The sequence below is a fragment of the Bison bison genome, unplaced genomic scaffold (assembly GCF_000754665.1).
Source record: "Bison bison bison isolate TAMUID 2011002044 unplaced genomic scaffold, Bison_UMD1.0 scf7180017864243, whole genome shotgun sequence".
NCBI classification, from domain to species: Eukaryota; Metazoa; Chordata; class Mammalia; order Artiodactyla; family Bovidae; genus Bison; species Bison bison.
Window position 1 is genome coordinate 2,881,409 of NW_011494815.1, and position 16,664 is coordinate 2,898,072.

At 47.6% G+C, this 16,664-nt stretch overlaps 1 protein-coding gene across 1 annotated transcript in view; it reads right to left on the minus strand.

Annotated features, from left to right (window-relative positions):
* Positions 1–16,664, minus strand: part of TMOD1 (tropomodulin 1) — a 90,394-nt gene that overhangs the window by 66,410 nt on the left and 7,320 nt on the right. Inside the window, exon 2 of the mRNA XM_010847065.1 lies at positions 2,322–2,465. Within this exon, the coding sequence (XP_010845367.1) occupies positions 2,322–2,441 (120 nt within the window). The 5' untranslated portion in view covers positions 2,442–2,465. The remainder of the gene's footprint in view (positions 1–2,321; positions 2,466–16,664) is intronic.

Below are 16,664 nucleotides of genomic sequence, written 5' to 3' on the forward strand. Positions count from 1 at the left end.
AAATGAAGATCATGGCATCTGGTCCCATCACTTCATGGCAAATAGATGAGGAAACAATGGAAACAGTGACAGACTTTATTTTCTTGGGCTCCAAAATCACTGCAGATGGTGACTGCAGCCATAAAATTAAAAGATGCTTGTTCCTTGGAAGAAAAACTATGACAAACCTAGACAGTGTATTAAAAAGCAGAGACATTTTGCCAACAAAGGTCCGTCTAGTTAAAGCTATGATTTTTCCAGTAGTCATGTATGGATGTGAGAGTTGGACCATAAAGAAGGCTGAGCGCTGAAGAATTGGTGCTTTTTAACCGTGGTGTTGGAGAAGACTCTTGAGAGTCCCTTGGACTGCAAGAAGATCATCCTGATGATTCACTAGAGGGACTGATGCTGAAGCTGAAGCTCCAATACTTTGGCCACCTCATGCGGAGAGTTGACTCATTTGAAAAGACACTGATGCTGGGAAAGATTGAAGGCAGGAGGAGAAGGGGATGACAGAGGATGAGATGGTTGGATGGCATCATTGACTCAATGGACGTACGTTTGAGCAAGCTCCAGGAGATGGTGAAGCACAGGGAAGCCTGGCATGCTGTAGTTCACGGGTTCGCACAGATTCATACACGACTGAGACTAAAAACAACAACCCACTATCAAAACTGGTACCCCTAGTGACCCACTGGCAAAAGTTTTGCTTCCTGTTCCTGTGACCTTGTGCTCTGCTGGCCTCAGTCTTAGTTCCAAAGGGAGGAATACTTCTACCAGGAGACATAGCAATGATTCCATTGGACTGGAAGTTAAAACTGCCACTTTGGGGGCTCCTTATGCCTCTGAATGAATAGGTAGAAAGGGAATTTCTGTACTGGCTGAGGTGATGTGTGCTGATTACTGAGGGGAAAATTACGCTGCTGCTCCAGAAGGGTGGTAAAGAAGGGCATCCCCCTGAAATACAAAGGATTCCTTGTATTTCTATAGGGCTTTCTCAGTATTACAAGGCCCAGGGATTAAAGTCGATGGAAAACTATAATAACTCAATCCAGGCAGGACTACTAATGGTCCAGGCCCTTCAGGAGTAGATCACCCCATCAGGCAAAGACTCACAGCCAGCTGAGGTGCTTGCTGAAGGCAAAGGGAGCAGAGAATGGGTCGTAGAAGAATGCAGTTATAAATACCAGCTATGACCATGTGACCAGTTAGACAAACGAGGACAATATTGTTATGAGTATTTCCTCTGTATTTTTTATGAACATGTTTGTGTATGTGTGAGTCTAAGATGTGTATGCATTAAGTAAATATTTTTGTTTTCTTCCCTCTATTATTCTCTTAATATGTAACAAAGAATGTACTGATTTTATCTGGTGGCATTTAAGTATTGTTAATTTTATATCATAGTATTAAGTTTCAGGCTGTCAAGGAGAAAATAAACATTACTCAAGGACTTTACTTCTTCTTCTGGCAGGTACCCAGGATAGTTGTATCACATGAGGCAGAATTATGGCCTTATTATTGTCCTATATGGAGATAAGTATGGTTTAAAAAGATGTGTATGGGTGCCAAGTTGACGGCAAGTGGACATGTGATGATTAATTTTATGCATCAACTTGACAGGGTCACAGGCTGCCCAAACATTTAGCTAAGCATTATTCTGAATATGTCTGTGAGGGTCTTTCTAGATGACATTAACATTTGAATTGGTAGACTGAGTAAAGCAGATGGCCCTCCCTAAGGTGGGTGGGCCCCATCCAATCAGTTGAAGGTCTGAATACATGTATAACAAAAAGGCTGAAACTCCTACCAGTAAGAGGGAATTTCTTTCTGCCTGACCTTTTTGAGCTGGGTAATTGCTTTTGTTTTGTTTTCTTCCTTTGGACTTGATCTGAAACACTGGCTCTTCCTGGTTCTTGAGCCTGCTAGCTATTGGACTGAAACTATACCATCAGCTCTCCTGGTTCTCAGGCCTTTGGACTCAGGCTAGAATGACACTTTCAGATGTCCTGGGTCTCCAGGTTGCGAACTGCAGATCCTGGAACTTGTCAGCCTCAATCATCATGGAAGCCAATTACTCATGACAATAAATTTCTTTAAATCTAAATCTATATATCTATATATATATATATATCCTATTTGTTCTATTACTTTAGAGAATCATGACTAGCACAACACACGTACACGCACACACCCCCCTACAAAGGCAAGATTACTCTAAGGCTATTGCCATGGAAGGAAAGGCGAAATGGTACCCCAGGCAGTCAGCCCGCCCCTCCCCCAGCCACTAAGAATCACCATCCTGCATGTGTGACAATGTGTCCCCTTTAGTGCCTACTCACATCAGGGTCCAGCTCATCCAGCTCATTTTCCAGGGTCCTTAGCTCCTCTTCTGTTAGGCCTCCAAGGATTTCATCTTCATCCAGGTCACGGTATTTCTCTAGTTCTCGTCTGTACGACATTGTGAAAGAACTTTCTGAGCTGACCTACTGGAAAGAGAAAAATCTTAGAAAGATCCTTCTTGGATTCATTCTCAGAGCAAGCAGATGCTTGTCACTCACAAGGAGGCCTGGGCATGTTTTATGAATTGTCAGGATAATAATTACTATAATGGAATCCTGAATTAAGTTGGATTAATTCTCTAATAAACTGTGCAAGGTAAAAGTCCTGAGGGCATGCGGCTTAACAAAATGTAGTTGTTGTAATTGGCAAGGCCATTCTCCAATGCATGAAAGTGAAAAGTGAAAGTGAAGTCGCTCAGTCGTGTTGGACTCCCAACGACCCCAGGGACTGCAGACCACCAGGCTCCTCCGTCCATGGGATTCTCCAGGCAAGAGTACTGGAGTGGGGTGCCATTGTCTTCTCCGTTACGAGTAATAGATGATTATAAATGGCCTATGAGTCCCTGAAAACTGTTTCATTCTTCAAGTAGTTCAAATATTTTCTGTACAACTCTCCACACTATATACCCTTACGGAAAACATGAATGCTGGACATTCTGCCAAGGCCTATCTTAAAAGCAGGGTGAACATCAGTGGTTCATTGAGCACCTGCTGTATGCAGGCTCTTCCTCTATAACATCTCATTCAATCCTCAAGAAGAACAGCTGACGCTAACAGCTACCTTATACTACCATACACCAAGCTGTGATTAAGTAATTCCCAAGGACATCCTATTAATAATTTAACCTCTGCGGCAGGCATTCATTCCCATCTTGCAGATGAGGATGTTGAGTTTAGAGAGGTTGAGGGACTCACAAATCACACTACCAAGAGGCAGAAGAATCACCATTTGAACCAGATCTGCTGTGTTCCAAGCCCGCACTGTTCTAGCCACTGCATCCACACCTTTTCACAGAATCCCCTAACTTCATGGCCAGAAGGAGACCTCCTCGTCCAGACCTTTCATTTCACCTCTGAGGGAGCTGGCTCAGAGAGGAAGTGACGAATGGGAGGGAGGCGGTCTGGGAAAAGGGGTCCAGGTCTGCCACTTCCCAGCTGTTCTCCTTGCTAGAGACGCCTACTGCTCATTCCCCATGGCACAGAGGTACCTGACACCCATGTCTGGAGCCCATCTCTGCTACTTCCATAACTAGGACACTTTCACACTTGAGAATTCATTCAACCCTGGGGCCACACCCTGTAAATTGAGTCTTTTAACTAAAACCCTTTTGTCAACAAAGAAACTGAGGGATGGCTCAGTTAGGCCTGACTCAGAATCCCTGTCACCGGACCCCAGTGCTTCCACGGCACCACACAGCCTCTCACCTAACGTTGAACTGTGTCCCCTCCAAATTCTTATGCTGAAATGCTAACCTCCCCACCCCACCTCAGTAACCCAATCCCATGATCCAAGTAAGAATGTGACAGTACTTGGAAACAGGGGTGTTGCAGATGTACTTAAAGTTCAGTGAGGTCATGCCAGAGAAGGGTGGGCCCCTAACTCAATAGGACTGGTGTCCTTATGAAAAAGGGAAATGTAAACAGGCACACAGGAAGACCATCACGTGAAGATGAAGGCAGAAACGGAGGTGATGCTTCTACAAGCCGAGGAATACCAAAGATTCCAGCAAGCCACCAGAACTCGGGGAGAAGCCTGGAACAGACCCTCAGCCCTTGGAAGGAGCCAATCCTGCCAACACCTTGATCTTGGACGTCTGGCCTCTGGAACTTTAAGACAATAAATCTCTGCTTTTTAAATCAGTGTGTGGTACTTTATTATGGCAACCATAGCAACTAATACAATCAGCATCACCTTTCTTGCAGCAGCTTGTGGTTTCAGACCCCAGCGCAAACAAATACAAACAAAACCATGGCTCATTTGTGAAATGACTGATGGAATTTTCCAGAGTAGAGAAAAACAAAACCTAGGAAAAGAACCAACTTATCAATCAAAAAGCTGGGAGTAATTGTTAATCTAAAACAAAGTAATTAAAAATAAACAAAAACCAAAGTTGACTCAGCTACCAGAAGAAGCCTCCATTTCAGGAAGAAGCAGAGATCCATGCTATTAGTGCAAGCCCGTGCCTGTGTGGGCCTATTTGTAGGAGAAGCCCGTGTGTGTGACAGCTGGCTTGATAAGAAAGGATTTGCTTCCCAAATACAGAAAAGGCCAGTGCTATCCCTTTTTCTAAGCATGGCTCAGCTTGAGCTGATGTCTCCCTCTGATCAGACCCCAAGATTGCAGCGTTCAGGCCATAAATGCGCACCCCCCCCCACCGCCACCCCTTGACTCATTTCTTGACTTGACTATTTGTTTCCAAAGAAAGCACAAGCAACTGACAATGCTCTGGTATAGATGAAAAAGAAAAACAACCCTTCCTGAAGGCTCTCAGAGAATAACCTAATTTGGATTTTCCTGAGTAGGGAGCCAGGAAAGGCCCTGTGATTTCCATCTCGGGGCCAAGAGGACCCTAGTGAAGGGCTCAGATGCTTCCTGACCATCACAGAGACATCTCCAAACTGGCATCTCTCAGGTGGGCTGCAAAACACATTTCTGGTGCTCAGACAGATCCTGGGTTGTACACAGTTGCACAGGACTCTGGACTCCCCCTGACTTCTCAAAACTGTCGGTGTGCTTGCTACGACAGAGGTCCATCACCACGATGGTGAGGGTGAGCAGAGCAACCCTGACCTCTGGGCCAGGAAACTACATCTCTGAGAAACCTCTCCTGGAATCGGAACCTCATGGAACAAAGTTTGGGAAACACAGCGTTGGCTTCACCTCTGGGTCACATGAGGGACAAGAAGGGACTGGGGGAGAGGACCAGTTGAGACAGGTTTGGGACCCTGGGAGCTGCCCATGCTTGACTCCTTAGCCAGTTGACTCATTTTCCTAGATGGTTGGCACTAACATCCTTAGAAAAAGTCATGGACGGACCCTGGAGAAGGGACAAACTGGGAAAGGGAACAGACAGGGGAGAGAGGAATCCACGTCAAAAGAGTCGGGGGAGAAAGGAGCTGGGAAGAGGCAAGAAGACATGTAGGTGGCAACCAGGGGCCTGCTAAAGGAGGCGTGGGGCTGGCTGGCAGGCACCTTTCGAGATGCCCTCCTGAGGGCTGCAATCATTAAAGTTCCTGGAGAAGGCTCCGTCTTAGTGCACACAGGAAAGTTACTGTTCCACTTACACCCTCCGAGGTGCCAATGAATTTAAAAATCATATTTCAAAGGATTTAAAAGGCCCTTTCTAATGTCAAATGTCCTGTGAACAGAGTGACAAGGCATTTCATTAAATAAGCTGAGAGGAACGGAGAACTCCTAAGGTAAACTACGAAGCTGTCGGCTTCAAGCCACACTCATCCACTTGGCTCCCAGGGGTGGTTTCTCTAAAGTGAGATTCTTCTCCTGTGTTCAGTGACGTGTGGCTGGAGGTCAGAGAGAGACAGGGCTGGAGGGAGGTGAAAACACCGTGTTAACAAGAGCCCACTGAAAGCTCGGCTTTAAATGATGGCTTGGAAGAGAAGGTATTTTATAGCTGTTAGTAAAAGCCTCTGTTTCCTAGTAAAAGAGGTGTCACAGATGGACAGCCTGAGATTCACAGGACTTTGCCAGAGTGCTAGCTGAGGTGGTAACTCGCTGGGGTGACCCTCGATAAACCCCTCCCCTCCCCTGGGCCTCTGTTCGCTCATCTGTAAAATGAGTATAAATGGACCAGGAAGTTCTGCTTGTAACCTAGCCCCCAGGGGTGGTGTTTGCCCTGTGCTCAGGAGAGACCTCAGGTTCCGAGAAGTTTCTCCAGACCCCTGCAAGGGGGTTAAGTGGGAGAAGCTAAGCAAGGGTGCTTCCCCAGTACTACCTGATTTATTGGGGGTTCCATAGAAGATTGCTCTTGACAAAAAGATTCACCTACTAAAATAAAAGGTTGATATCCACTGGACTGAGTTTCTTCATCTGCACAGTGAGGGGATCACAGTACTCAGGCTCTGAGTCAGGGCAGCCCCTGGAGTACCCACAGGTGCTCTGATGATGAGCCTGCAGCAAGCAGGTAAGGGGCAAAAGCCTGGGGCTGGGGCGTGGTTAGCAATGGGCACCGCACCTATCAGACACATTATTATGAGGCTCCCATGGCTACTGCCACTGCTGGGGCTGCTCCCTTCCCCCCTGCATCCCCTAAACGCTCATCAGACTGCCATGCCCCCAGGTAAGGAGCTGTGTCTTATCCTTATGGTCCTGGTGCCTAGCCCTGCACCTGGGGATGATGTTGGTTGGGCACGAGTACATCTGGGCTTTGATCTAGTGTCTTGGGAACTTGGGGCAAGTCCCTCTCTTCTCGGGTCCTCTACTTCCCCATCTTTAAAGTGGAAAGATCTCGGAGGGCTGGGAACCCAAGAGGGGAGGGATGGGCAGGAAGGGGTGATGCTGCTGCCTGCCTTACAGATGAGCTCCTGAGCGAGAGCTGGTGAGAAAAAGAAAAGGACAGCTCGACCAATTTAAAACACATTTAAAAACGTTAGTCTTCCAAGCCCTGTGTATTTTTACATGAGTGGCATGTCTGGCCTCCCAGCTTCTCAATGGCAGGAACCTTAAGTGCTGCTAAATATGCAAAAAAGAGAATTTACCACCTGTGCCAGGGAGTAAACGTAGGCAGGGTGGACAGTAAAAATGAGTGGGTCAAGCACTGAGGCCATCCCTCAGGAAGCTTCAGGAATGGAAGCTCTGGAAGTGGTCCCTGGAGTCCCAACAGATCTTTCCCAGGAGGTGGGCACAGTCACATCTGCTGATGGCTCCTCCAGCATCTGCCCCAGGGGACACTTGGGCAGGAGGTGCTGGAGCCACATCTTGATTTATAGACCACACTTCCCCGAGGTCGGGAAGAGCTGAGTCACAAATTCAAATGAATGTTTTCCAGTTATACCATCTTGTTATCTCAGCCACAGAAAAGGGAGGTGGATTTACAAAACAAACCTGATTTCTCACAGCCTCTCTCCTCTGTTTTTGTCTCTTCTTCTCTTTGGAAAGACATTTTGGCCACACGGGATTTAAGCCCGTGATCCCTGCGCCTCTCCCTTCCACTGGGTCCCCTGCCCCTCCTGCGAGAGCAGTCTCCCCACTGCCCTCCTCCCCAGGGCACCTCTGGGGGCAGCAATGCTTTATACCACATGACCCCTGACCTCCCCTGATGACTGGACAGAGTAGATGCTGGGTTCAAGGACAGCCGATCCATTGGCTAGTCAATGACCTATGTGGTGGCTTGGATTAAAAAAAAAAAAGAGTTGGATGAATGAGCTCCTTCATTTCCTGGCATTTTGTACTGGTTCCTGAGACTGCCCCAACAAATGGAGGGGCCTCAACAGAAGAAATTCACTGTTTCTCAGCTTAGGAGCTGGAAGTCCAGAATCTAGGTGTGGTGGGGTTGGTTCCTTCTGGAGGCTCTGAGGGAGAATCTAGATAGCGAGTTGAGAGATGGGCAACATGGTGTCCCCAGAAGAGCACCATCCCTGCTCCTTGGGCCTGGATGGCTGCCGCTCATGCTGGATTCCCATCAGACCCTCGTCCCGCCACCATCCACACAAGGCCCAGCCCCTCCTCACGCTCCCTCGCTGCACTCAGGCTGAGTCCCTGTTCCTTGCAGCCTAACAAGTATGTGACTGTCTCCATCTGCCTCCTTCCTTTCTCCCCACTCCTTCTCAGGCTCCCTGATGACAGGTTCTTCTTGGCCTGCCTGTTCTCCTGGCTACTGTCCTCTGCTTACATCTCACACCCTCCCCTGGGGGCTATCTCCGAGGTGGGGGGTCAGTGTCCAGTGATAAGCTGATGACCTTCCCATGGTCTCTCCAGCCCGGGCTCTGCTGGGCACATCTCCTGGAGCCCCTCTGGCTCCATGAGCCCAGCCCTGAGTGTGGCCAGCTTGCCACCACCACCACCTCACCCTGCTGCCATCAGCCACCCAGGCCAGACACCCTCCCCTTGCCTCCCCCAGCTCTGGTAGGTCCCCACACCTGTCAATCCTCTCGCTCATTTATTCTTTTGAATGTTACAGTTTTTGTTGTTGCTGTCATTTGATTGTGGTAAAATGCACAATACAAAATTAATTTAACAATTTTAAGCGTACAGTTAGTTCTATAGGATTAAGTACATTCACACTGTTGTACAACCGTCACCACCACCCATCTCCAGAACGTTTTCATCTTCCCCAGTGGAAACTCTGTCCCCCTTGAAGCCCTAAGCCCTGCTCCCCTCCCCCAGCCTCTGAAGCCACCGTTTTGCTTTCAGCCTCTACCAATCTGACTACTCTAAGAGACTCTCCATGCGGAATCACGTGCTACTGTCCTTTAGTGGCCGGACTCCCGTCTCTCTATCCTTCTGCGTGTCTGTCCCTCCTCTCCCTCGTCATGGCGATTGCCTATTTTGGATCTGTGTTATCACAGCCGGCTCCCTGCCTCAGTTCTCCTACCTTCTGTCCACATGTCCCTCAGCCTCCAAACGATGCTTGTGAAAGTCAGTTCTGATGCTGCTCCTGGGTTGAAGCTGTCTTGAACAGTCCCCATTATGACAGATGGAAGGCCAACTCCCCAGCCTGGGGCCTGAGGCACTCGGAGACCCGGTGGGCTCTGTGCCGCCCCAGCTTCCAATCCCCACAAGGCCCTCCTCTTCCAACTGTACCCACCTCCCCTCCCTGAGCACCCTGACATCCTGGGTCCCCTCAGCATGGATGCCCTCTCTCCACCTCCGTACTGGAGAGCCGAGGCCTCTCTGCTGTGCTTCCATGCCCAGTGGAGGAGACCTTGGCCCCCACACCCTCCAGCCTGCAGGCTGGACTGGGCGGGCATGGCGCCCCACCTGACCAGCATCTTGTGCACAGCTCAGACTGCAGACGCCGTTATTGCAGGTCAGTCGGGGATACAGACGCCTGGAGCTGGGGGGACACCTGAATTCTAGCCCAGGCCAGTGACTGCAAAGGGAAGAAAGTCAACTGTCCCTTGACTGGACAGGGCGGGGTAGGCTGTGGAAGATGTAGACAAGCGGGTATTGGAGGGCTGCGGCAGGGCTTGCCTTCCTCAATGTCTACATTTCGGAACAGCATCATAAAACATGAGGCAACAATTACAGCAAAACAATTCCAAAGTGCAGATTAACTTTGCAGATCAACACAACCAAACCAAAACACCACTCCCATGCCCACAGTTTCATGTCCCCTTGCAAGGCAAGACACGAGTACCTCGGTGTGGTGTCACCTGTGATTGGGTCCAGAGAGACAGGAGAAGGAGAGCGCTAGACCGAGAGAGCCAAATCTCCTGCGTGACAGCCTGAGTGCTCACCTCGCCCTGAGGAGGGACTCTCCCAGCCAGGGCTGGCTACAGAATCCACTGAGTCCAGCGCAAAACAGGACTGCGGCATCCTGAGTTCAAACAGGAAAAAACTGCCATTAAAAGTACCAAGACATAAAGTTTTCCCTTTCTCTCATGGTCTCTGTCCTGATCCGTCACACTGTCCTTAACATTTATGATTGAGTATCGTGATGCACACAGGCGCCTGGGTGCTGTGACTCTGTGCATGCAGGCCAAGCCCTCTGGCTGCCAACTTCCCTGCCCTGGCCCAGGTGGGACACACACACTCTGCCCTGGTAGGGCACCTGCCAGTTGGGCCAGGTATCTCCCCTTCCAGTGGGGCCATTGTCCAATACCCAGAGATGGGTGATCCCCATGGTACCCCAACTTCTGCACCAGGACACCAAATGCCTGGATCCAGGGATGACGAGAGGCTGTCTTACAGAGCTGCCAGCTGAATGCACTGGGGGCAAGAGCCCTGGTAGCAGCTGGGTAGGGGTGGGAAGGAGGAGGCTGTTTGGATCTGGGGGTGTCAGGAGGCCAGGCAGCTGGAGTCTAAGAACCCGTCCCCAGGAAGCAGATAGGCAGCAGGAGACGGGACCTCATGTGAGCTCAGACTCAAAGCCCCAGTGTGTGCTCCATTGTCCACAGGACTTCACTTAAAAATATACATCCAAAAGTAAAATAAAGAATTTCAAGAAAATGACTGCTGAGCAAGGGTACTTCTGAGAGCAGGGGTCCATACAGCTGTACAAACTGCAACCCGTTCCCAGCCCTCTTCCCAGGACACCTCCCTCCCCCAAGGCCCCAGGGCTAGACTCAGTCTTGGCTCACCTAGGAGGGTCCTTTCCTTCCCTAGTATCTTCCAACCCATTGGAATCTCCAGTCCCTGGAGTCTACAGGAAGTTAGAGACATTGCACAGTGGCAAAGGGACACTGGGATAGGAGTCAGGGGCCTTGACTACCAGTCCTGACTGTGGCTGCGGGCTTGCTGTGTGGCCTCAAGCACGTTGCTCTACCTCTCTGGATCTGTTTCCACAACCTAATTCGCTGAGTGTTTACCGAGCACCCACTTTGTGCAGGGCACAGAGGGCCTGCTTGGGAGAGACAGAAGTTAACAGGAGAGTCCTGATCCTCAGGAAGCTTACAGTTAAGTCGGGAGGATAAGACCCACATAGAAATTCCTGAAGTGGTGTCACACACATCCTCTCTTCACCCACCACCCTCAGGGGGAGGCTGAGCTGATGACAGGTGAAAGCATGGACTAGGGGTCATGCAGTCCTGGGCTGCCCTGCCTCTAACTGGCTGGGCAGACTCGGGCATGGTGCTCAGTACCTCTGAGCTTCATGGATTCATTTGTATGGTGAGGGCACAAACTGATTTCTTTCTTCTTTCTCAGTCCCACAGAGCTCCAGCCCAGTAAGCCTACCCAACAAGTGTTAGAAGGATGGTCATGGCTGGGCAACCATGAGGAAGGTTTGGGGGTTCTCCAGAGACTGTCCATTCAACATAAATCAATGTGGGCCAGAGCCACGGTGTGACCTCAGTTGCATTAATAAAGTCACGGTGGACAAAGTAAGCACATGATGGTTTTGCTCAGCTTCAGGTTGGAGCTCAGCTCTGGGCCCCAACTCTTGCACTGGGAGTGTGTGACTTTTTTCTTCTTTTTTAATAAGGCATTGGCTATATACAGTCAAGTGGGTAAGTCTTAGGAGCACAGCTCACTGAATCTTCCCATATGCATACAACTATGCCAACACCACTCAGATGAAGATACAGACCATTTCTAGCCCAACAGAAGGCTTTCTCATCCCCATCCCAGTTCATCACCCTCAACGGTAACTAGCATTTGAACTTTTAACACCATCTAATAAACTGGCTTTGACTATTTTTGAACATCATATAAATGGACACATACGTTGGTTATGTTCTTGTGTCTGGCTCCTTTCACTCAACATTATATCCATGAGCTTCATTCATGGTGTGTGTTAGAGTGGCAGGTCATTCTTTTTCATTGATGCATAGTATTCCATTACCTGACTCATATAATTTATTTACTGTCAACGGACATTTAAGTTATTTCTAGTATTTGGTAATTATAAGTAGTGCTATGAATGTCTTTTGGTAGAAATAGTCACTTATTTCTAAATATGTACCTGGAGTAGAATTTCTGGATCACAGAATAGGCATACGCTTAGTTTCAGAAGATACTGTCAAACAGTTTCCCAAAGTAATTGTATAATTTTACATCCCCACCAGCAGTGTTTGAGCAACCCCATTGTTCCGCATCCTTGGCAACTCTTGGTATTGTCAGTAAGTTTCCATTTTAGCCATTACAGCGGTGGGTGTATTTCCCACCGCTGTAATGTGTCTCATTGTGCATTTCCCCGATGATGAAGCATGTCAGCTGAGCACATTTCATATGATTATTAGCCACATGGGTGACCACTCCTGTGAAGTGGGCCTTTTCTCTTGAGTATTTCTAGCTAAGTCCAGAGAAGGGGGCAGGGTGTCATATGAAGAACAGCTGAAGGACAGAGGGAACATGGTCACACTCAGCAAACTTCTAATGGACTGACCTGGGGAGGAAGGAACAAAAATGGTCTATGGATCACAGCACTCAGAAGACACAGATTTAAAACTGAGGTGACCAGGGCGTGGATTTCTGATCAGCACAAGAAATTGTCTAAAAATAAAAAATGCCCGAGGAGGAGCTGGGCTGATTCAAGAGGTGGTGGGCCCTTGTTATGCCAGGCATGTGAGCAGAAAGCCGAGAGCCCTAAATGAGGTTTTCCAGGGAGGGCTGACGTCTTGACTGATGGCAGGTTTGGGGAATTGACAAGATGAGATTATAAGTCCCCTCAAGACCTGGTTCTATTATGAAAGATATGTTTGGGGCCATTGAGTAGAGAACATGGAGACTCAGAGATGATCAGTTCTCTTTGAAAGACTTGTTTTCTGGTTGTTTGCTTTATTCTTCCTGCTGATCTCATTCTCTTACTCACAAGGGGCCTTCTGAAAAAAGCAGGGCAACAAAACACAGCATTTGACTCCATCACTCTCTGCAGTGGCTATGAGCCAGATCCCAGTTCACATGTAGCCTCAAAGGTCCAAACGTCTAAATGGTCAACAGGTTTAAATTAGAAAAGCGCGCGTATGTGTGTGTGCACCAGTGTGTGTTTTAATTCTGCACCTCCTGAGGCCATCACTGTGTCTGAGTCACCACATGAGTCATTGTAAGCAACAGTGTTTCAGGAAAAGATGCTGAACCCACTGCCCTGTCCCAGCTGGCGGGTCCAGCTGCCCTGCAAGTCCTGCCATACTCCACACTATAGTTCCTTCTTCCTACCTCTCTGAAACTGCCCTGACTCAGGCCACCACAATCTCTCACCAGCCTCTTGCCCTAACTCTAGCCCATGACATCTTTCTCCACACCAGCTGAAAAGGGTACTAGCAAGCTAAATAGCTAACACTAAGGGAAGGGGCCATCAGAGTTCTGCCATCAGAAGCATCATGTTATTGTACCCCATCTACCTCAAGCCTGAAAGCTTCTTGAAGAAACATCCTTGTCTCCCATGGTCCATCATAGAGTCCTGCCTCTCTCAGGGGCTGAAATCAGGTTTGTTGAATAAGTGAATGAATGAATGCCGGGCATTATTACTGGCATTGACAGCCACAGAACAAAAGCCTTGGTGGAATTAAAAGTTGGCTTGTAGAAAAGCTTGCGAACTCACTCCTATTCTCACTGTCCATTTCACACCTGTGAACTTTGTCACCTTGCCTTACAGCAGCAGTTAACATACGTACAGCTTTATGAAGCACATTTTTGTATTTTCTAAAAAGTCAAGATGAAAAAGTAGCATGGGCAATGCCAAAAGGCAAGCTGTGGGGGGAAATATGTGTTGTACATTGAATAAGGGCTAACTTTTTTTAATAGACAAGAGTTCCTAAAATGAAAAAAAAGAAGAGCCCAGCAAAAATATGGGAAGAGGGAAAAAACAGGCAGTTCACATAAAAAGAAACAGAAATGGCTAATAAACCTATGAGCACAGAATGAAATCCACCCATAAGAGAAAAAAGTAAATCGAGAAATGAGACATCAGTTCTCTTCTATCAGATCGACAAAGATAAGAAGTGCCATCAATGTTGGGTGTTGGGTGGATGGATGGAGGAAAGAATGGAGAGAGGGGAGGAAAGAGAAAGGGAAGATTGGAGAAAGGGAGGGATGGACACACGGATGCATTCCCTTAGATGACTCCAAGGGAAACAGGGAAGGAAGACCATAAATTCTGGTTGAAAGTAAGACAAATAAGGAAGACTTCATAATTTGGGACCATCTGAGTTATAGCTAAAGGACGAGTTAGATTTAGTGAGAATCCCTGGTGTTCACAAGATGTGGAGATCAACATTCTCACACAGAATAGAAGGATGCTTTGGTACACTGTCTCTCAGGACAGATTAAGCCACATCTACCCAAATGCACACATGCTTTAACACAGCAATTCCACTTCTAGGAATTTATTCTTCTAGTTTAATCACTGAATTGTACAAAGATATACATACAAATTATCTGGTTATTGTCTGAAAGTGAAAGTGTCAGTCACTCAGTTGTGTCTGACTCTGCAACCTCATGGACTGTAGCCTGCCAACCTTCTCTGTCCATGGGGATTCTCCAGGCAAGAATACTGGAGTGGGTTGCCTTTCACTTCTCCAGAGGATCTTCCTGACCCAGAGACTGAACCCGGGTCTCCTGTATTGCAGGCCAGTTCTTCACCATGTGAGCCAGAGAAGAATCAGAATAACCAGAGAATCTGGTTATTATCTATATTATCCCAAAATTGTAAACCACACAAAAATTCATCAATAGGGCAAATGAATTATAGTGCAGATGTACAATAGGATGCTACTAACACCATCCTTGAGGCTACCATTGCCTGTTATGCCAACGTACCTTCTAATTACAAGCATTATTTTATATGTACTGCAAGCTTGGCACAGTGCCAAACCCTTTACGTGGATTATCTCATGCAATCCTAATACGTCTGTGAAGTAGGTACTTTTTAACTCCCATTTTAGTTGAAGAAATGGAAAAGCAGTAATCTGACTGCAGCAGTTTCCTGGGGCTGCCATAACAAATAACCACAAACTGGATGAATTTGAACTCCAGAAATTCACCCTGCTGCAGTGCAGAAGGCCAGAAACTGGAAATTGAGACATGGGCAGGGCTGGCTGTCTCCATGCTCCTCTAGCGTCCAGTGACGACCAGCAACCTTAGGCATTTCCTGGCTTGTACCTGCATCCCTCCAGTTTCTGCCTCCATGGTCACAGAGCCTTCTTCCCTGGGTCAGTCCACTCTATGTCTCATAAAGACCCCAGTCATTGCATTTAGGGCCCTCCCCAACCCAGCATGACCTCATCTTAATTCATTACATATGCAAAGGCTCTATTTCCGAAGAAGGTCACCTTCTGAGGTTCTGGGTGGACATGACTTTTCAGGGGACACTATTTAACCTACTACAGTGGCCTAGGTAACAAGGCTCATAAATAGCAGAGCCGGGACTTGAATCCAGACAGGCAACCTGTACTCATCACCGCTGCTCCACGCTGCCTTCTCATAATAGCACACACTTTTCTAATATGAATAATGTTCCAGATGCTGGCTTAAGCATTTTACCTATAATAACTGAGTCCTCACAACAACCCCACTTCATATATGTGTGAACTGAGATCCCCACAGTAACCCTACATTATAGATAGGCAAACTGAGGCACACGGGGTTAACAGTTACCCAAGTTTACACAGCCAGTAACTGACAGAACTTAGATTTGAATCCAGGAAGGTATGTTTATAACCACTATGCAAAACTATCTCCCAAGACTCTGAGAACCAGGACTAAGAAAACATTTCTTTCTCCTGAAGGACTGGTGTTTTTCAATCAGACATGACGTGGCCTCTAATTCATCTCTTCTCCCTTTCCCCTTTGGCCATCATGATTTATCTCAGAGCTGACTGGAATGTCCATCTTCAGCTAGGACATGAAATAACTCCTCTCCTTATTCTGTGTTGTGCATTTTGAAAGGCCTTCAGAGTGACCCATGCAGCCACAGAAATGACATGCAAACTGTTGTGTGCATGGGTGTATTCATTTTCCTGGAGCAAGGGTCCACGACTCCCACCAGATTCTCAGAGTTTCATGATCCTCATTTTCAAGTTTTCTGCCATCTCTCCCTCCTCTCTTCCTTTCTTCTGTTTTTGCCAATTATGTGGCTGGTGTGGGTTTATTTTAAGCAATCTCATAGCCTTTTAATGGTGTAAGTGAAATGCAATCAGTTCAGTTCAGTTCAGTCGCTCAGTCGTGTCCAACTCTTTGTGACCCCATGAATCACAGCACGCCAGGCCTCCCTGTCCATCACCAACTCCCGGAGTTCACTCAGACTCACGTCCATCAGTCAGTGATGCCATCCAGCCATCTCATCCTCTGTCGTCCCCTTCTCCTCCTGCCCCCAATCCCTCCCAGCATCAGAGTCTTTTCCAATGAGTCAACTCTTCGCATGAGGTGGCCAAAGTACTGGAGTTTCAGCTTTAGCATCAGTCCTTCCAAAGAAATCCCAGGGCTGATCTCCTTCAGAATGGACTGGTTGGATCTCCTTGCAGTCCAAGGACTCTCAAGAGTCTTCTTCAACACCACAGTTCAAAAGCATCAATTCTTTGGCACTCAGTTTTCTTCACAGTCCAACTCTCACATCCATACATGACCACTGGAAAAACCATAGCCTTGACTAGATGGACTAGTCTAATTTCTGCTTTACTGACTATGCTGAAGCCTTTGACTGTGTGGATCACAGTAAACTGTGGAAAATTCTGAAAGAGATGGGAATACCAGACCACCTGACCTGCCTCTTGAGAAACCTATATGCA